Source organism: Plecotus auritus (assembly GCF_963455305.1).
Source record: "Plecotus auritus genome assembly, chromosome: 7".
NCBI classification, from domain to species: Eukaryota; Metazoa; Chordata; class Mammalia; order Chiroptera; family Vespertilionidae; genus Plecotus; species Plecotus auritus.
The window spans coordinates 137539247-137561950 of NC_137774.1; the positions used below are offsets into that span (position 1 = coordinate 137539247).

The window sequence follows — 22704 nt, forward strand, 5'->3', positions numbered from 1 at the left end:
TAAACTGCTGAGCCAAACTACCTATCCTGGTTGTAATAACTCAATGCTCATCATGCTACTTAAATCCAATTAGATGTTTGTTACTAAACACTGTAGTCATTAATTACAATGGGAATATAACAGGGGCATATTCTCACCCATGAATATATAATGTCACCAGGAATGTCAGGAATTTTTCAAGGAGATGTGGTATTAAACATGCATCACGTGGCCATATACTTACAACAGCTGCAAAGATGTATTTCTGGTCTTTTTCTTGTAAAAAGAGCAGCACATCAGTTAGAAGTAACGCTAGGATATCTTCAAAGAAAAAAGCTTAGTTAGTATCAATGAAGCAAACCACAGTTCAAATGCTGAAATTAAATATTTTTTAAAGTAAAAAGACTTCATCTAATTAGGAAACTTTGATAAAAATGCCTGCATTATGATAGCCAAAGATATTTTATAGATAACTTAACAGACAAGCTGTGTCTAGGTGTGCATGTTTATGTGTGTCACTATAAGTATTGCTAAATCTCCAGCAAATTTAATGTTTTAACTTTTATAAAGGAAGAAAAATATCCAATTAAACAAAAAGTTTTAATAGAATGGAGCAAGCTGTTACTTTATGGGGGAAAAGAAGTGCTAATTAAAAATGTTAGAGGGCAGCTTCTGCCTCAAATTATATACAAAAATTTGCTATTTTGTTCCATCTAGATCCTATACTTCTCTTACAAATTGTTCACAGGAACCCATCTTCTCTATACCACTGACAGTTCTGACAGAGCTACCAAACTAATGATTCGCAAAATGGATCAAGAGCAAATGATCGGACACACAGGATCTATAGACAGTGCTTAATATTTTAGTTTGGTTAAGTGGTTAATGTTTAGGTGCCACATGGCAAGTAGCTGATAAACAAATCCCATTTCAGTCATTAGTGGCAACCACCAGCGAAACTCGACAATCCTCCAGTAGGATTAACAACCTCTCGGTGTTTACCTGAGGATGTTAGGATGCGTTAAAAACAAGGAGAGCAGACCAGAGGGTCTTAATCTGGCTGCGCAGCAGACTCACCTGCAAGCTTTTAAACACCCCTATACTTGAGCTTCATTCCCAGGCCAATAATCTCAGAATTTCTGGGAGGAGATAAGCAGTAGTAAATTTTTTAAGCTCCAGAGGCGATTCTAGAGTGTGGCCAGGGTTGAGAAAGCCTAGATCAGGCAAGATGTTAGCTACAGAATCAGCCCCTAAGAATCTGAATAAACTGTTTTAGACTCGGACCAGATTAGTGGAGTCACGTTATTGCTGTTAGTACTGAGGAAGCATCTACACCAATGTAAACATGTCTATTTTTGCAGTATGTTACTCAGCACCGAACGTGACATTCAGAGTTCACTCCTCCCCTCTATGGCCGGCTAGTCCTGAGCTGGGTGTGCAGGTGTACCACCTCACTTTATTTATTTATTTTTTAAAATATATTTTATTGATTTTTTACAGAGAGGAAGGAAGAGTGATAGATAGTCAGAAACATCGATGAGAGAGAAACATCGACCAGCTGCCTCCTGCACACCTCCCACTGGGGATGTGCCCGCAACCAAGTTACATGCCCTTGACCGGAATCGAACCTGGGACCTTTCAGTCCGCAGGCTGATGCTCTATCCACTGAGCCAAACCGGTTTTGGCACCACCTCACTTTAAATCACATTTGCCAGATTAACATTTCTGTGCCAACAATTAGCAGAATTCTCAGTTCCTTTGATTCAAACATCACAAACTTGGACATTCATAAGATATACATAAAGTCTTTTGCTTAGAGCTGCAAACTGCCACTGAAAAGGTTCGTAGCATTGGCCACATTGCCTATGGGTGTTCACAACTCAATCCTACAGGAATTTTTCCACTGACCCAGGGTTTGTGCCTACATTTCTGAACGATTTATCTTCTGAAAATCTGTCAAACTGTTAAATGAATATCATGTGTGAAGAAAGGAGAAATTGGTCTGGGAGTGCCACAGTACCTTTGAAACGGCCCGTGGCAGTTTTCCAAAAAACAAGGCCGTCATGTAATAGAGTCCTTTCTTTGCTTATCAGTGCCTGCTTCCTAAACACATCGCCGTTTTTGAGCTTGGTATATGTTTTGTTTTCGATCTTACTTAGGATCTCAAGCCATTTTTGGTTTTTCTCATATTCACTGACTTTTAAATCCACTGCTGCAATCATGTCTCTTATTAGGCAAAGAGCTTTGCATAAGTCTTTATGTTCTTCCGTGTTTTCTGCATGGGAAAAAGAAAGAAACATGATACAATAAGCCAGAGAGCTAAGGGAGACAGTTTTTTCCTACACTTTTAAATACAGCTAAATGTATCATCCAAACAGCAAAAGTCTCTGAACAAAAATGTTGGATTAAATTCAAATACCCCATTATCACTCTGCACCCCTCCTCCCAAAAGATCCATTAAAATATTTAATTATAAAAGATTTGCTTATCAGATGTGCCTCAGCTGAAACACAGTGAAAATAGGATGTCTGATTTCTAGAGACTGGTTTGACCTTCCTCCTGGAGCAGGGAATGTCTTACATACAAAGTGGGGCAAAAGTAGCCACAGTTGTAAGTATGCAAAACACAGTGTTTATTCTTAGATTATTATTTATTAATTATTTTTCATCTGAGTAACTGTAAATCTACTTTTGCCCCACCGTGTACACTAAGTTAGGCCTTCCTTCTACCTGCCCAGACACAGGTAATCAAGTAATCCCCACACCAAGCTTCTCAGAACTTAACCAAGCCACAGGCCCAGGTTGAAGTCCTTTCATAAATTAGGGCTTCAGGGTGCCTTGAATGGGCCTCAGACTCAACTGCTTTCTTGGATCCCTTCCTCCATAAAAATAATACTCAAACTACATTTTACAAGTGCATTAACAGGAAGATAAATATATCAATAATACATATTAAAATTTTTGGAACTAAAAACTGGACCATGCCAACAGAGTAGATGATCACTGAGTCTAGTTGTTATTCTTTAAAACATTGGCCACCTGCTCTTATCTCTGGATTATCTTAAGCAAAATCTTTGGAGGAGTTTCTGGAACAGCATCCTGAAACTCCAGATAAAACCGAGTGTAGCTATTTTCTATAGCTGAGGATTTAAAAAACCACCTAGTTGATGTTTATTGAAGCAAAGGGAACTGAAGGGGGAAGTTTCAGGAGGTTAAAAGTTGCAAAAAGATGAGATAAAAAAATTGGCAGAGAAAAATCAAAGATTCTCTAGAGCCTAGAGCAGCAGAAATAAACACAAAGGAATAGCAGTCCAGTGGGATGAGAACAAGTCCTCCAAAGGGCCTAAATGTGTTAGATACATGAGGATCTGGCAGGAAAGCTCAAGGAATAGATGCAGACACTCATCTTCAACAAAGAAGAGTCTTTCTCATGGCCCATGAAAGGACACACCTCACTATTTTACTACGCCTACTGCCCAATAAGCAGCATACACCCCGCCCCCCACCAAAGTTCTTTCTAAACAGCATATTTCATAGTAGAGAAGTTGAGTAGAGAAAGTCAATCTTGAGTTACAAGGTGACTTGGGGTAAGGCCAAGAAAAGGCTCCAAGTCTTGACCTTCAGGGACAAATTACTATCTTACAATAGCTTGCTACTCAAAGTATAGCAGCATCAGACTCACCAGGGAGTATTGTTAGAAATACCTTGGGTTCTACCTCAGGCTAACTGAATCAGAATCAACATGTAAACAATCCCCAGGTGAAGGGTAACTCCTAATGAAGTTTGAGAAGCATTGCCATAATAGAGTCATGTGAACCATGTTCTTAGTAGCCAGAGAAAGAGAGAGACTGACCATTGGGAAGCTCTGACCTAAGGAGGTCAGACAGCTGTGTGTGAAGAGCCATATGTCATAATTATCATGATTGACACACACTAGGGAATCACTATTATTCACTCTTCCAGGAATGTGGCATGGGATGATAGTTGGGGCGGACCTAATACAATCTGACAAATGTTAATCTGTGAGGTATTGTATATCCTATATAATAGGAATATGCTAGTTATCCGATATACCCTGAGGCGTAACAACCGACTGCATAACCACCGGATCACGGATCTGCAGGAGGGTGGGGCAGCAAAACTACAAGCGGGCAGCTGAGAGCTACAGGAGGGGGCAGGGCTGCAAGCTATGTGGGGCGGGGGAGCGGGGAAGCTACAGGAGGGCGGCAGCGACCTACTGGCACAGGGATTTGTGTGCAGGGTTACTAGTATGAACATAATACAAAATGAAAGTCTTGATTTTGTTTTCATTCTTTTGCTGAAAACAAAATTTATGAGGTTTTTCTCTGTATATTGTGCTTCCATTTTCTTTTATATTATAAGGATCAATAAAAATGGGACACAAGGAATAGATGCTACTCACCTAGACCCCTACTCACCTAAACCCCTTCCCAAAAAAGAATGTCAGAGTTGACTTTTTTAGAGTTGGCATATAAAATCTCATTGATCTCACACAGTATCTTAGGACACCATTTTCATTAACTCTAAGTCAACTGATCATAATAAAGAGAATGAAAACAGCTCCCGCTTATAGAGCACCTTGTTTATACCAGGCTCTGCACTGGGCACTTTCTGAGACAATCTCACTTGATCCTCACAATTCCATAAGATGAGGATTATTATTCTTACTTGTTAGTGGAGAAAACAGAGGCTCATTTAATTAACTTGCCCAACTAATGAGCGGCAGAACCAAGTATATGCAATAGCAATGCAAGTTTACATAACTCCAAACCCAGCCCATGTTAATACAACACACTAAACCCCAATAATAATAAACTTGAAATTGATAAACTAACTTTTGGAACTGGCAATTTTATTTATTCATTCATTGCACTGATATGTGTTTGTTTATTGATAGGCTATTCTTGACCAGCACAAGGCATTGAAGATCCAGTTGTGAACCAGACAGACACAGGCCTTCTAGATCCCTCCAGGAGCTTACAGTCCAGCCATGTGCGTTCATAGCTCCTTAAAGGATACCCAGATGTTACCCCCTGGAACTTAACGAATTGTCAGGGTCAAAAATAGCTCCTTCATAAATCATTCTCAATCTAATAATCCATTGGTTAGGAGAGTTGACATTTGTTGCTAGGATCAATTGCATATGTTTCAACAAACAGCAGGAAGATGAGGATGAAGAGGTATTAAGAAGATCTAGATATGGAAAGACTGCAGAAGAGAAAGGCAGGGTCAAAGTATGAAGAAGCCTGCTTGGTTTGGGCTGCTTGGAGGACTTCAGACTACTGGCCAAGCCACATTATAAAAGGTAACTTTTCAAAATAGATGCAAATCCTAAGGCTTTAACAGTTTTTCCATAATGGTAATCTTTATGAATCAGAGGCCACAGCATTTACCGGTATAGGTCTTTACAACACCTCAGGCATGTTTCAAATTAATGAAAGAGGCGAATGTTTGTCCCAGAAGTCATCACTCACCCTTTGTGTACTGCAATATCCTCTCCACTAAGACGGGGTACTTTGTGATGCGCTGAGTGACTAGCAGAATGCATTCTGGAATTCCTCGGCGTCGAGCCAAAAGATTACTATTTCGGAGCTTAAGAAAAGATAGATATATTTTTATATTCACAACTCTATCCGTATTTTCTTTATAGATGTGAATTTAATAATACAAAAAATCATACTTCTATTCAGACCCAATACAATACACATTATTATTAATTGAAAATTGATGCATTGTCATTAACTTGTACACTTTGTCATTAATTTCAATAACCCAGCTCTCTAAGATTTCAAGAAGTTTTAAGTTGCTCTGATGTATTTGTAGTTAATTCCAAATGTGAGTAAATTCAAATACATATAAGTGTTAAGATTCATGAACAGCAAAAGTGTTGAAAAAATACTCAGAAATCAAAGTTAGAGTTTGAGTATGAGTTTGCCATTAACTATATTTTTCCAACAGGGCGTTCTCTTTATGTGTTGTTATTCACCATGGAACTTAAAGTTCCCTCTAATCAGGGCAACTTTTTCTAAAAATTTCAGCTTATTCTTTAAGTTTTCAAATTCTCAATATACATGTATGTGGGAAGAAAACAAAAGGAGGAGAATCTGCTAGAATTTTTTAAATGTTAGATAAATATTTGGGATCAATAAAATGCTAAAGGACAAATTTCTTTAGCAAAAAAAGGAAAGAGGAATATTCAAATTAAAAAAAAATTAAAAGATGTAACCCTCATATATAATTGTGAACCTTGGACAGATCTTTATTTAAGCAATTCAATTTTATGAAATAATTGGGAAATCCGAATACTGGCCAGCTGTTGAAAAATATTAAAGAATTACTGTTCATTTATCTACGTGCGATAATGTCACTGTAATTTTTATAAAGATCTTATTGTTTAGAGATACATATGAAATGATGATGAGTCATGGATTTGCTTCAAGCTAACTCAGTGGGAGTGGAAGGATTCTGTCCTTGTTTTCACTATGATTCTTCTGATTTTTAACTTGTCAGGGCATGAAAGAGCTTCACAGGATATTACAAAGGTGCTCATAAGCTTGGAGTATATAACTTCACAAATACAAGCTATAAAAGAAAGTGATTTAAAAGAAATATTTTACTAACACAGAAAAAAAAGACTTTCCATCTTGGCCAAAAACTTATTAGTATTTCCTCCTAAAACAGCACCTAGATGTGAAACTTAGTGAGGTTACATAAGAAATAAGCATGAATTATTTTCCCAAACTGGTTTACCACTATATGATAGGGTTTTAAAATACTTGCCTTAATAAAATTCTGAAACTTTTTATTCTGCTGGAGTTCTTTAAATAGGCTGACAGCTTCTTTGTGATGGCTACAGAATTCTCCATATATTTTCTTCATCGTATTTGCATTTTCTTCTGAAAACTGAGAATAACATTTCAGTGATGGTTTATAAATTGAGTCAGTTCTGAATACTAAAGGGAAAATGCAATTTTCATATATTTCAATACATTCTTTGCAAATAAAGAATAAAGATCATGGTTTCCAGAGCTCAATGCTGATGAGCATATGTTAAAATAATAGCCTGTTTATTAATCTACAAATAGACAATAATGTTGGCATATTCTGTTTGTCTATTAATGGGCCTACTTCTTAGCAATATTAGAAATGTTTTATAAAAGCAGCTCATGATACTTTACTGGTCTTTTCATGGCATATAAACAAATAAAGTATTTACATATTTAAAAAAGAATAAAATCATGGAACTTCTGAACACAATCACTTCTCTTTTTCAATTAAAATAAAAGAAAGTAGTCAAGAGGTAAAGGGAAGACAGTAATCTAATGTGATTATATTATACTGAACTAATTCAATTATCAAGTAGTCAAATAAAAAACATTTGATATAATTTATTCTTTTTGTAGTCTTTGTGATTTCAACTTATAGTTTGAATACTTTTGAAGATTGAAGGAAGGATTATGTGGCAACATTTGGGGACCTCTTACTGGCAGGCATGTACAATGGCTAAGGGACCATGTCCATGGATGCAGTCCTCAGTCCGGAATTTGATTTCTGTCAGCACATCACAAATAGATCAAGAGGCAGGTAATTAATCATTGGCCAAGATAAAAGAGAAAGATGAATAACTAAGGTGCCAATTAATTAACTGATGGAGAGAAGCAGAAATGTGGGATAGATGTTTCAATAAGCTTGACCTATAGAACAATCTCTGTCTCCCAGGCATGAGCTCTGCGGCTTTCACGGTATAGAGCTGCCTCCTCCTAAAACGAGCCAGTGCTTACCTTGAAGATGCTGGTAAGACTATCACAGGCCCACTGGGGAAGCCACATTATTAGAAAGCCATCACAACAAGAAGTTTAAATAGAATTTTCATAAAGGGATTTACTTGTGGCTGTGACTCCTGGTGGAGGTAGTGATAGGGCCAGTCACTGGCTTTTAGAAACTGTCAGGCATCAGTCATATAAACTAACACCAAATAAAAGAAAAGCAACCAAAATCATCTGTCAATCAAAATGAAATTAATTCCAGTTCTCCATAGGGGTTTAATGCTGTAGAGAATCTGCAAATCTTTCAGTTTTCGAGGTTAGGACCTTTAAACCTCTCTTACCTGTTGGACTAGAATATCTCCAATTCGGTTAATGACGAAATTCCTGTCATTGTCAGCACAGGATTCCTGCCTCCGCTCCTTCATGCTGTAGAAGAAATGCCTATGAATTTCAAGTAACTCATCCAAGCAGGGGAAGATTTTATCCACCGTGCTGTGGTCCAGCTGCAGCTCCTCCTTCATCCCTTTCCTGAAGATCTCAGACATGATGAAGAGGGTCTGGATGTGATGCATTTCCGTTTGCATTAGCTCTGAAACACGCGAGCAGAAACAGGATTCTTTTAAACAAGAATCCCTACTGACCTAAGTTGCTAAACGCTATACGTCACACAAATTAAAAAGAGGAAATGTTTAAAAATAACCTTCTTCCACTATAAAAGTCAGCATCAATTAAACATTAATGCAAGCTTAAATTAATCAACATTTTCTGTTTGTCCAGATATAAGAAGATAAATTCAAGTCCAATACATAAGAATCCAATGTATCTGAAACTCTCATAACATAACTAGCTAGTGTCTTTAGGTACCTTTATCTAGGAACTAGTCTTATTCTTCTCTGAGTGCTCTCTGAAATATAACTTAGTATGTCTCAGTTTTTCTGTTTTGTTTTGTTATATGTGTGTGTGGTTTTTTTTGGGGGGGGTTTGTTTTTTGCATTGAGAAGGAGCACAATTAATTTGGTGAATTAAATTGAATTAAATATAATAAAGTTCCTCAAAGCAGATAACAACAGATCCTTTCTCTTACTGGATCAGTCTCCAAAATTCCACTTTCTCTAGGGGAAAACAATGTATCATGATCAAGGAACATCATCAAGGAAGTAAAAAAACAACCCATAAAATGGGAGAAAATATTTACAAATCATATACCTGGTAAGGGACTTGTGTCCAGAATATATAAATAACTCTCACAATAACAACAATAAACCCACTTCAAACATAGGCAAAATATTTAAATAGATATTTCTTCAAAGATATACAAGTGGCCAATAATTACATCATTACTAGTAGCTATCAAGGAAATGCAAATCAAAACCAAAGTGAGACACGAGAACACACATCCTAGGATAATTGTAATCAAAAAGATGGACAATAAAGAAGTGTTGGAGGATGTGGAAAAGTCAGAAACCTCATACTTTGTCAATGGGACTATAAAATGGTGCAGCTGCTTGGGAAATAGCCTGGCAGTTCATTAAAAGGTTAAACATAAAGTTACCATATGACCCCAAAAGTGGAAACAACCCAAAATATCCATCAACTGATAATTAGATGAACAGAATATGGTATATTTATACAATGGAATATTATTCGGGCATAAAAAGGAATGGAGACTGAAACTACAATATGAATGAATCTTGAAAACATAATGCTAAGTGAAAGAAGTCAGTCACAAAAAAACATATACTGTACAATTCCATTTATGTGAAATGTCCACGCAGATCCCTAGACACACAAAGTAGGGTAGTGGTGGCCAGGGGCTACGTGGGAGGGGAAAATGGAGAATGACTACTAATGGGTACAGGCTTTTCTTTTGGAGCCGTGGAAATCCCATGGAATTAGAGAGCAGTTGATGGTTGCATACTAAAAACCATTAGGTTTACTGTAAAGGGGTGAACTTTATGGTATGTAAATTAAATCTCAGCTTTAAGAATGCAACATGAGAGAAAATAATAATTCACAATTTGTAGAAGCACCAGAAGTCCTAGATTAGTTTTTCCCAACTCACATGTTTTAAGAAAGAATCTAAAATGTCAACAATAAAAATAAATAAATTAAATTAAATTAAATATTAGCCATGGAGGGTAAACAAATCTAAATGTAGCTTTATTATTTTATCATAAACAAAAATCTCCTCATTTGGGAACCCACTAACTTTACATTATTTCCTACCATGTTTCAGTGCTAAACACATAACCATATCATTTCATTTAATCCTCTAGTCCAGTGGTCGGCAAACTGCGGCTCTCTTGACTAATGAGTTTGCCAACCACTGGGATAGGGGCTTAATCACAAGGAACAACAACAGCCTGTAATTATTAGAACTGAGAGTCTAGCTCAGTGGTCGGCAAACTCATTAGTCAACAGAGCGGCAAACCGCGGCTCACGAGCCGCATGTGGCTCGCGAGCCGCAGTTTGCCGACCACTGCTCTAGTCCATTTATCTAGCATGACCCCAAAATAGAAATGATTTCCCTCATCTTAAAGGTGAAGGAATTTTCCCAGAATCCAAGCCTTTCTTATACAAAGGCCATGCTGTGAACTACCCTACATGGTAAATTCATCCAAAATGGGTTAGGTTATTTTTGATAATATATGAAATCAAGAAAAAAATGAAGAAAAATTACAGTATAATGTAAATTGCATGAGAAATACTGGCAGCATTTCCTTTCCATAGTAACTCCCACCGATGCAGCTCTGGACAGACTTCAAGCATGCTTGCAGAGCATCTCACCTGGCCTGCATAACCACCCCGGTGAGAAGGGGTCCTCATTTGCCAATGGACTTTTTGGGCCACACTTGCATACAGGCTTACCTTGTTTTGTTGTGCTTTGCTTTATTGTGCATTTATTGCAGATTGAAAGCAAGATCCTCCACCAATGAAGCAATTATGACTCACTTTATTGCCATATTTGCTTTATTGCAGTGGTCTGGCACTGAACCTGAAATATCTCCGAGGTCTGCATGTACATGGGATCAATGAAAACTAAGAGCTAGTCTTATCTTTCAAATAGGGTGTCTACTTGGAACTACTATTTAGCAACTACTTCATACTTGAAAATTTTTTAAACCTCATTTTTTCCTAACTAATGCATAATTGAACTTCCCCTGACATGAAATAGTAAATGTCAGCAGAGTGTAACTCCACAGGCAGGACGGCATCACACCGTCACACACTGCCCTAATCCAGGTGCTGCCCCTCCCATTGCGGTCTGCGTGATTGGCAACCTCTGGTGCGTGCAGGAAAATTACAGGGTCATATACACGATAGCCCTGTCCACCCTACATCAATATATGTGAAATTTTTCTGTGATTCTTATAACAGCAGAGGTAAATGTATATAGGCCATGCTTAAATAAACTTGAAAAGGGTATAAGAAATAAAATCTGCTTTGTATCAGGTACACACAATGCCTCATTTAATCCTCATAACGTTTTAAACCTGAGTATCATTATTCCCATTTTACAGATGGAGACACTGAGGTCCAGGTGAATTAAACAATTTATCAGAGATCAAGTAACTAGAAAATGGTAGCATTTGGCCCTAGCTGGTTTGGCTCAGTGGATAGAGCACTGGACTGCGAACTGGAAGGTCCCGGGTTCGATTCTGGTCAAGGACACATGCTCGGGTTGTGAGCTCAATCCCCAGTAGGGGGCGTGCAGGAGGCAGCCGATCAATGATACTCTCTCATCATTGATGTTTCTATCTCTCTCTCCCTCTCACTTTCTCTCTGAAATCAATAAAAATGTATTTTAAAAAATAAATAAATATAAAAATAAAAATCACATTGAGAAAGTTGCCTTAAAAAAAAAAAAAAAGAAAGAAAATGGTAGAATTTGAATTTGAACTCAGGTCTGAATGGTTTCAAAGTCCAGGTTTTTTTCCTCTATATGACATTGCTTCATCCCAAGGAGCATATCTGAAAAGCTTACCAAAAATGACATCCTGTCTTTTGATGACATCCTTCTCCTGCCTACTACAAAACGAGGGGTCCACCACAAGACTCCAAGATTCTGCTTCAAACTCCTGAGCATCACTGCTGAGGTCACTCCACAGAGAAGAATCCACGACATCTAATGTGGTTTTGGAAAAGTCAGAAGTGGAGTAACATGTGAAACACAAACAGACCTTCACAAGTACCCATGTTTATGGATTCATCACACTCAATAAACGTGCTATAAACAGAGAAACAACTAAGCCAAAATACTGTTGATATGGAGTTGAAACATCTGAAAACCAAGACTGTGCTCATGAAAGCAAAGAAGAATCAGATATTAACACAATGGTTGTGTTTATATTAAAAAAAAAAAAAAAGACATTTGAAGATTCTTTTGTTTGTTTGTTTTGGCTCATTCTGTCTCAGTTTTACTTTTGGTAACCTTCAGAGTCCACGTGTGCTTACAGAATCTTGAACACAGAATCTTTTGCCCTGAGCTGTTTTGCACTATTTACTCCAATTTGAATTTTGTACTTGTCCGCTTTATGTTCTCTTTACTTGGCTTGCTGTCCTTAATATAAACATGACACACGGTGTCAGGACTCAAGCCACGTAAGCACAAGAGTTTTCTGACAGAATTTGACAACACACACACACCCCCTTCAGGAAAACGAAGAGCTGTTTGTCCAAATAGCACTCCTAAAAACGATTCCAGCTCAGAGCAATAAACATGACATGGCAATGAATTTAAAGTCTTAAGTTTAAAATAAAAGAAACAGATTCCTGGGGCAGAGTCCACTCCTTTCTCTTGTCACTACTCTCCTTTCATTCGGTTTTCTTTCACTTATTGATACAACTTGGATATGATAAGTAATTCCCCACATTAAGTCATATCCTACAAAATATGCTCTTTAAAAAAATGTTTTTATTCCCCTAGAAACAGATGACAATAAATATCCCAGAGTTCCAAGCAAGTTCTTTCTTAACTAACTGAAATGTATCTTTTTAATGTATAATCCTATTTCAATTCCATTAATAGCTATAAAACTTTTTAAAAGAATAACAAACATACAAGGTATGCCATTCTCATCATTATATTTATGACATATGTCCACTAAAAAATACATCATATTTCCTTGGTCACTCTATGGAAATCTTCTTTGGGTCTAAATTTTCTTTTTTCCTTTATTTTTTCTTTCTTTTTTTTCTTTCTCTCTCTCTTTCTTTCTTACTTTCTTTTTCTTTCTTTTTTTTTTTTTTAAGAAAAACCTATACCAAAGAGACACCATGAAACAGAATTAAAAAGAACAAAGAATATTTTTTCAATCTTATATCCTTCAGAAAATATTCCTTTTGGCAAATGCTCACAGAAACACCAGTACATGCAAACATCTTTTTCTCACCTTCCATTAAGAAAGAATCAGTGGAGGGGGATGAGCCCATGGACTGTAAGAGCTCATCGGAATGAGACCTGCTTCTCCAGGCGTTCCCGTCACTCTCAGACTCCAAGGATGTCCCTGGCCTCCTGCAGTGGAGGAAGGGAGAAGAGTTAGGCCAACAGCAGCTCTGAGGTGAGAAGATGTAAAACCACACTGACTTACCTGTCCAAGGTGGTGCCGGGAACACTTCTGGACAACGGATGGGCCAGCCCCGTGGTGTCTTTCCTCCCAGCCGGCAATCCGATGGGCATGGAGGAAGAAGGGTGCAAGGAGAGACCAGCCAGGGGGACGTCTCTAAATGAAGAATCTGGAAATCAGAATGGATGCTTCATGTGTTTTCATAGAGGGCAGTAATTACAAGAAGTACAGGTAGTCACTTACAAGCCAGAAAGCGAAACACTCAATGGCCACTTCGAGCGTTTCTCATGCTCAGCCTTGAAACCAGTTCCCTCCACATCCCAACACCTGCTTCGAATGTCCCTTCCATGTCACACCCTCCTGACAGCAGGGCTGCAGGCCTGCTCCAGCATATCCACTTGGAGACTGTGGGCGGCTGGGATTATACAAACAAACAGGAAAATGGAACAGGGAAACACTGGGGCAGCTTTCTCATAAACCACTGCTTGTACTTCCCAGAGCCAGCTTCGAAGAGGCGCAACGTGTCATTAGCACTATGACTAGAATGCATAGTGTGTGTATAAGCAAGCACACGCGCACACAGAGCCTGTCAATGGATTGGAATGATGCTGGGGAGTCTGTGTCTTTATGGTCTACGAATTTCAGGCAAATAAAAGCCAAGCTGAGCCCATGGACTATAAAAGCTCATCGGAATGAGACCTGCTTCTCCAGGTCTCACATACTGAAAACTAAATGGTGCTTCAATGCCTTTCTAGTCAGTTCTAAAATGCTGTGGCCATAGGTGCATTTACATTTGCTGGATACTATCTGTAACTCCCAGAAAATATTTTAGTCCTATAATATTATAGCTGCCGCAGGCACCTTCTCAAGCAAAAGGGGGATATTATAAGGAATTGGACACATGCATGATTTAATGCTGTTCTTGTGACTCCCAAGTAAAGAGAGGGAATAGATGGTATTTTATTAATTTTAAGATGCTTTTTATTTTCACACTTAACCTTATGAAAATGAGAAGTACCTTAAGCTCAGGTCAAAGGGACTCCTGGTGTCAGAACAGCCAGTTATTTATGTCACAGTTGTACTGACTGCATTAGCTCAACCTTGTGTAACATCACTCCCAATCGCATGTCACCATGAAGATGCATACCTCCTTATCCCCTAATTCAAGTGGTTTTAAAAACATGGGTCACACTGTTACAGCCTTGAAATGAAAAGGGACCACAAACTTAAAATGCGGGTCACATGGCAAACAACACCATCTGAGGCAAAAGAAATTGCTATCTCTCATAACAAATCAAAGGATTTCAAATGTAGGAGATGACTGTATGGCTGGTTCTTACATGCAATGTAAGGAACTGTCAACGGCTGCAATTACGTTCAGAAGGAATTGTTTAAATTTCATATATAATTCAATGAAAAATAGAACCACCAAATCTAACAATATGCAAACAAAATTTGGATAGACCTTGACATTTCACAGCCATCCTAGAGGAGCTAAGGAGATTCCAGCCTCAAGCACAACTAAGAAAAACACCAGGTTGTTATGGTAATAAACAGAGAACGATAAGAATCTATAAATTCCAAACTTGAAGATTTCCCCCCTAACTTTGTGATTCTTAAGAAGTGTGTGGTGTGTGCTTGTGTAGATACATATGTGCTACTGCTAGGGAAACATAAAATTATGTGCATTTAATGTGGTGTTTCTTTTTCCCTAAAAGGTTATTAAATCAGTAGTGCATGTTATGCCAGATCCCATCTTAGAATTGAGGCAAAATCATAATACCTCCTCCCTATAGTCCACCGTAATATAAAAGATCATGACCTCCATGCTATACACCTGAAACTAATACAGAATAACATCGAATGTAAACTGTAATTGAAAATTTTTTTTAATCATACAGTAATGTGGAACAAAGGCTTTTAGGTTGCCATAGAAGTTTACACCGTTCTTGATCTCTTTGTATACTAGTAACTAAAAATTATGCCAAGCATTTGTTCTGAAAGAAGAAATAATTGGGCAAATGAGAAAACAAAAGTTGGGGGTATTTCACATTGGAAAAATGTGTGGAATGTATGAAATTGGAAAAGTTCTAGTTTTCCACATCACTTACTTCCAAGGATGGTCTGTGGTTTGTTCTTGTTATATTTCTCTTGGAATTTCTGGTAAAGAACATCAGAAACACATAAAATAAGATCAAAGCACCAACGAACTACAAGAATGTCCACACAGTTAGTACACAGGATAGGATTCTTATCACATCATTTTCATTATTTCAAAGAGGAATTCAAAGCAAAAGACATTAAAGGCAACAAAGAAAAATGTTATGATAATGAGATGCTAAGTTATAATGAATGTGTGCTTCATGAACATGAATCTCATGAATATCCCAGCTTTATTAAAAGCCTAGAGCAGTGGTCGGCAAACCACTGGCCTAGAGGAACCAGAAACCGCTAGCTCGTGTGTCCAGACTCGGGCTGAAAGGGGAGTTCTATCAGCTATGCCTTTCTCCCACTTGTTTCTTTCTATCCTGGCTATTCCTCCTGCCTACAGGACACAACTTTGCACAATGGAACGTCACCCTCAACTCTGTGGCCTGACACAGCGTGTGATGTAGTTAACATGGAGGTTGTGACTCCAAGTTTCCCTCTGAAAGATCCTCGTGCTTTCTTACATGCATTCCTGACATGTCTTCAAAGTGGGAAAGAAGGGAATAGGGTGATAGGTGCCCATCTACTCAAGCCCACCCCCAAACACAGAGCACATTCTTCTAGTCCCGCGAGCCCCAGGACCAGCAGCATCTCTGGGGAACTTGTTAGAAATGCAAATTCTCTGGCCCAACCCAGACCTACTGAGTCAGAAATTCTGGAAGTGGTGCTCAGAAATTTGTGTTTTAACAAGTCCTACAGGTGACTCTGATGGTGTCAGATGTTTGAGAATTACTGCTCCAGGCTTCATTTACATATAATCAGCGTTCACACTGATAAACCAAGCAGGTTCCAGCAGAAAGGCAGACCCACCCTCACTGCCTAACACTGGTGGCCAGACCGCGCTTTCCCTCTAGCTCTGGGAGCACACAGTGAAGGGACTAGCCCTACACTTTGAGCATGTGTGATTTTATCATTGCAGTGATCATTCTAGAAATAAATCTAGATGATAATAGAAGAGTCACAACCTAAACAGATCATATGAAGCAGCCGAGCCAGATAGAAACATGCACATGCACAGATGACAGCGGTTACCTTGGGACATGGAGGTGCAGCATCTTTACAGCCTTTATGTACATTGGCAGTACAGTCTGTAACAAAGGGAGGAGACAGAAAAGTGTCTGTCTTATTTAAGTTCATCATAAATGAATAGGACTACATCGTCGTTTTACTGGTCATTATAAAATAGCACATTCACATTAAAAATATTTAGGAAACATAAGGAAAAAAATACTAAATGATGTGGAGCCCCACCACTCAAGCACAAGCACACTGTTAATTGTTTGATTTCCCTGGAGATAATGCTCTCCTTTTGCAGAGGGACTCGTCCATTATGACACCTGGAGTTTCGCACGACACACACTTATGTGTCTGCCTGAGAACTCGTTTGCTATTATTGGCCTATATTGTAAGCAATTTCTGACATCTGGCTGGTAGCAACTGCCCACTCCCACACCAGATAGAATGTCTATGGAAATGGAAAGAAAGAAAAACTCACAACACCACTGAGAAAAAAAATATATCATCAGCTCCAACAGGAATGCTTACTAACTAGAGGTAGCCAAACTAAAAGAGAAAAGTTAGTGGCCTGCCAGTGTTTTTCTCCAAGAAACAACGTGGCCTCATCTCCCTGAAAGATGTAAGGGAACATCTTGCCTGCCCCTTTCTGCCCACTGGCTCAGAGACCCAAGTTGTCCTCACAGAAAACTGCCCCTTCCTGCCAGGCTGCTGTCTCCCTGCCCTCCCTCCCCTCCCACGCGCCAGGGCCACCCTGTCCCACCCACCCCCATGCCCTATGTAGATGCAGGAACCTGTGACTTATCAGAAGCTTCATGAGAAAGAATTCTCCCACCCATTTAGGTCCATCAAAGCCACACTGTGCAGGAGGTTGAACCCAACCACCCTCCCACCTGTGGGTCTACAGAGGCATTTCAGCCAACACCTCAGTGGCCAGTAAGCAGGGCCCAGGCTGACCCACAAGCTGGTCCTACTGGCAAACATGGAAACCGGAGGCTCTGTCCTCATTCCAGAATAAGCAAATAAAAAATGTTAAAGAAAAAAAGAAGCTGTGAGCTACCCTAGCACAAAATTATACTGAAAACAAACAGGCAGAGTGAGCCACAGAGTATTATTAAATCCAGAAAGAGAGAAATTTTTAGATATTTTGAATGTATTCTCCCAAAGAGACATGAAATAGGACCAAACGGCCATGAAGGACGAAGATGTGAGGGTCGCCGGCAGCAGGAGAGGAAGACGGGCTTTGTGAGATGAAACAGGACTGCGAGGAGGGAGAAGGTCGAGAGCAGAACGTGAACCGGGTGTGAAGAATCAATGTGACAGAAACATCAAAGCAGCACTTTGAAATTAAACTTGAAAGATTTCCTCCAGAATGTGGAGAAAAAGAAGTTATAAGTATAAAATAGAAGGTGTCATACAAAAGAAGACAGATAACAGAGATCACACTTCTCCAAGGAAAAAATCTGAAAAACTAGATCAGAAGCAATAATCAAAGCGACAACTGTCAAAAACTTATTTTAAAGCTAACAACCTCCCACCCCCTCAAAAAAAAAGACAGATCAAAAGCTTTCACTGTTTCCTAGAAAAAATAATTAAATGACACCTATTCTATAGAAACATTCTGACGATATCTGTATGATTAAAAACTGAAAAGTCCTCAAGTAGACAAAGCAGGTCACCCACAAAGGAATAAGGTCAAGCAGGCCCCAGACTTTTCTGCTACAATTTTAAATGATCAGATAGAATGGACCAGTGTTGACAGAGTATTGAGGTGGAAACGTGTGGCCTAAGAACTTGGCCAGAAAAATTGCTTTTTGTGTGTGAAAGGAGCAAAATACACCCTTAGATATACAAGATTTCAGAAAACAGACCACTCCAATAACCTTCTTAAGAAAGGTATTAAGAGCAGAATCAAAACTAAGGGTTCAGAAATAAATCCGATTTTTTTTTTTAAAGGAGCAAAGTGTGCACTGGAACTGGCTAAACAAAGAACCGCAGCTGAAAATTTGTTGTAAGTAGAGACACAGATCTGAACACAAATAGCAAATTAGTCTTGAAATAGAAAACTATTTCTGAAAGATTATGCCCATAATATAAAAACAATAATTTAATGATGAATTAGTATACTCACAGAGGCTAGAGGTAAAAAGGGTAAATAGAAGGGAAATAAAAGAGTATGTAATTATAACCCTTTCATAGCCCTAAAGTTAGTATTAATAGATAATAAAAGAGCATATCTGCTTTCCAAATCTATGAAAAAGATAAAAGCAAATAGCTAAACCAGACATTAAGGAAAATAGCATAGAACTATAAAGGATAGTTGATAGCTGTAAATGCAAATTAGAAAAAAAAAAGTTATAAAACAAGGCCTCTCCATTACATTACAGAGCACCTATGCCCAAAATAAAGATGCACACCCCAAATCAAGACCACAGAGTTAGGTAAGGGAAATACAAAGGAAAGGAAAACAGAGGAATATTAATTTTAAACAAAGTAAAATTTGATGCAAAAGGCATTTAATGGCATTAGAAATTAATTTTATGTTAATGAAAGTGAAATCTGCAATGAAGGTAACTTCAAAATATAAGCAGTGCAATCTACTTATAAATAAGGAAAATCTCATAAAAATACAATTTTCATGAAAAACTAACAACTCAAGCTTTAACCAAAAAAAATTACGGACACCAGGATTTTTTAAAATATATTTTTTATTGATTTTAGAGAAGAAGGAAGAGGAAGAGAGAGATAGAAACATCAATGATGAGAGAGAATCATTGATCGGCTGCCTTCTGCACACCCCTACTGGGGATGGAGCCTACAACTCAGGCATGTGTCCTTGACCAGAATCAAACCTGGGACCCTTCAGTCTGCAGGCTGACACTCTATCCACTGAGCCAAACCAGCTAGGGCCACCAGGATTTTCAATATTTACATCATATTTTGTTTCACACCATATTTTTAAGATTAGAAATACTAACTTTCACTATTAAAAACAAAATTACACCAATGGAATAGGATTATTTATCAAAAACAGCAGAGATTGGACATGTCATATTCTCTTATCCAATGTAAAAAAAACCTTGATGTTACTATGAAGTTTAAAACTCTAACACTCCCCTATCCCCACAACTGTAAATCTTAAAACTTCTTCTAAAAAACTGTGGGTTAAAGAGAAAGTCAAATGTATATTCATACTGATTCTAGAATTTAATCTAAGGCAATAATCAAAGATGTGTACAGTTATATGTGCAAATGAATTCTCAGTGCAACATTATGCTGGGAAAAACTTAAACGTACACTAACTAAGGAATAACTTAACACGTGATAGCATCCTCAAATAAAACATGAGCATAACAAGCTGACTCTTTTTATTAGAAGGGACTCCATCAAAATAGTAAGTAGCAATGTTCTCTAGGTGGTAAATTTTGGATAACTCCAAGCTTTTCTTTAAACCTTGTATCTTCTATGAATTTTATTACATTAAAATGACTACTTTAAAAGCTGAACATATCCTATGTACTTTCAGCAATTTCCATCTTCCACTAAGACTTCCATGGCAATCAGTATGAACCAACATATTCTATACTACGAAAGTTTACTTTTCAGCAAGTCCTGGCTCCCTAAGCTGCATTAATTACATCCGAGTATCTAACTACATATTATTAATTATATATTAACCACATATGAGTGTCTAAGGGCCCAGCTTAGTGATGGCTGCTGTAGGGTATACAAAAGAATTGTGTGATTATAGTCCTTAAATAACTTAAAGTCCATTTTAGTAGTTAAAATCAAAAGAGGTTGTACACAACCCAGTATTAAACAGAATAAATAGGTCATAAATGTGATGTGTAAGAATTTAGGCCACAGCAGACAGAGAAGACCTCCCAAAACGAGGTGACAAATGTGGACTGACATAGAGAAGGGGAAACTGAGAGAAGGGAGATTATAATCATACGTGAAGGAACAGAGGCAGGAAACCCCACAGGAAGGGAGAAGAGGACAGCAGGCCCGGCTCGGCCCCTGGCTGTAAGGCTGAAAGGGGAACTAACCTGGGACTGGCCAGCAGGAGGCAGACCAGGAACCACAGGCAGCAGAAGAGCTTGGGCTTAGTCCAGTAAACAAACATGAGAGAAGCTCTTTTGTGCATGCGGGCTGATGAAAGTGGTGTTTTACAAAGACCGATGTGGTAAGTGTATTCAGAATAAATTGTAAGTGAAAATACCTGGAGAGGGAAACTAGTGCAATTTGCTCTCAGCAGTCCCAAAGAGGGTGATGAGAATGTACCTGAGTGGTCCCAGGGAGACAGGAAAGGACAGAGTGATGGGGTGTGTGGAGACTGGGGAGAGGGGGGGAGACAAAAGGGAAGAGGAGTCAAGGTGGCCAAGGTCTGAGCTTGTACCATTAGTGCAGCAAGAAGGACGACCTTTCACATGAAACCTCTGGGTGGTGATGCCCACAGCGAGGGTCACCCTGAGCCAGTGTGTCTGGGACAATCTTGGTTTATTATCCCTGTAGTTCTTCCATACTCTCAAAAGTGGCCACAGATTACCTGATTGCTCAGCCTCTCTAGGCAGCTGGATATATGGAAGTAGAAAGTGAGGGATAAAGACATTAATCTGGGAAGATTAGGCCTAAATATAGTATTTTAGAACAAATGATTGCATGACTATTAACAAAGAAACAATAAAGGGGGAGTGAACAAATACGTAATAACTGAGTTTTGCAGGGCCTCCGGAGAAAGGAGACGACACCCGTGGTAAACAGGAGAGAAGTGTGCCATGGAAAAGAGAATGTTTACCTAAATGGAGGGACAATCGACAGGAGCACAGACTCTCAGACCTGACTAGAAAGCGATGCCCAGTTTCCGTCAAAAGCAGGACTTCTGTTAAATACTGAAGACAGAGGCCAAAATGCAGGTGGCTAAGGAAGAAGTGCTAGGGACAGGCATCAGAGCGGGGAGGGCCGATCACCCCCTTGAGGAGTTTACCTTAAAATGAGGGGAGAGAAAGATGGTGATGTGGCTGGTAGAGCCATCATGGGGATCAGCCTTGTGAACAGGGTGGACTGACACCCTAGGAAATGGGTGCCATCACACCCATTTATAACCGCCTGCTGACAGGCAGGCAAGCCAGAAACAATCCGCAGCAATACCTACAGCAAATTTCTAAAAAATTAGCAACTTAAATCACATCTGAACTTAAATCACATCTGAACTGCTTGATGCTATTTCAGATCCCATAAAAGAAAGAAATTAAGTATTTGCCAAGGAAAGCAAAGCTCAAGCATGTGTAGAGCTGGTGTCATCAAATACTGTCAACTGTGAGGAGAAAAGGCAAGCAAGCTGCCTTTAATGCCATGTGTGGATCATATTTTCCTGAGATGTACAACTATCAATACAGTTCAATTCTTAATTGAATCATTTCCTAGGAATTTAAAGAGAAACTTACATAGAAACATTCCCCTGCTCTTCTCTTTCCTTTATGCTCCCATCCCATCCCCATGCGACCCCCTAACTCTGGTCACCAACGTATACCATAAAATGCATTTCACCTGCCTGGGCCTGAATTCTTTGGCTCTGAATAATTATTTCACTCCACAGATATTTACTAAGCTGATATTCACAAGGCATTGGCTCTGGGTACTGCAGGTGCCATTAATGAAGAGGGTCAGCTTGAAGGTGGGCACGGGAGAGGCAGAACAGAGCTCCATTTTGGACATGTAACATTTGAGAAGTTCCTAGACACCCAAGTGGAGACATTAAGTTGGCAGTGAGATATGTAGTCTGGGTTTTGGGAGGTTGTGGATAAAAAGTACTGACTCGAACCATCGTGGGTCATTCCTGGTAAGTTGTTAAATCATATGTGCAGCACTAAGACAAATGTCCATGTGAATATGCTTAGCAATGACCCTGGCCCCAGGGATCTTACTGTCTGGGGATGCAAAGCACAAAGACCCCGTGTACAAAGCCCGAGAACTTACTAGAACACTGAAACGATTCTTTCCCCAGGAGCGTTTTATCACAAACCAAACACTGTAGAACTCCAGAGAAAGTTCCAGGGACAAATTGATGTCGACTCAGCTTCTCTTTGTCTTTGGCATCCTTGCTTTTTGTCTTCAGATACAGCAGCAGCAGTAGCAGCAAGCAGAAAA

General features: G+C 38.9%; 1 protein-coding gene across 6 annotated transcripts in view; it reads right to left on the reverse strand.

Annotated features, from left to right (window-relative positions):
* Positions 1 to 22704, reverse strand: part of ARHGEF28 (Rho guanine nucleotide exchange factor 28) — a 297368-nt gene that overhangs the window by 52053 nt on the left and 222611 nt on the right. For all 6 annotated transcript variants that reach the window (XM_080682721.1, XM_080682719.1, XM_080682718.1 and 3 more), the window contains 11 exons: positions 22534 to 22666; positions 16573 to 16628; positions 15444 to 15492; positions 13357 to 13501; positions 13159 to 13280; positions 11751 to 11891; positions 8107 to 8354; positions 6780 to 6902; positions 5474 to 5591; positions 2000 to 2254; positions 224 to 300 (listed from right to left, as the gene is read on the reverse strand). In XM_080682721.1, coding sequence (XP_080538847.1) covers positions 224 to 300; positions 2000 to 2254; positions 5474 to 5591; positions 6780 to 6902; positions 8107 to 8354; positions 11751 to 11891; positions 13159 to 13280; positions 13357 to 13501; positions 15444 to 15492; positions 16573 to 16628; positions 22534 to 22666 — 1467 coding nt within the window. The remainder of the gene's footprint in view (positions 1 to 223; positions 301 to 1999; positions 2255 to 5473; positions 5592 to 6779; positions 6903 to 8106; positions 8355 to 11750; positions 11892 to 13158; positions 13281 to 13356; positions 13502 to 15443; positions 15493 to 16572; positions 16629 to 22533; positions 22667 to 22704) is intronic.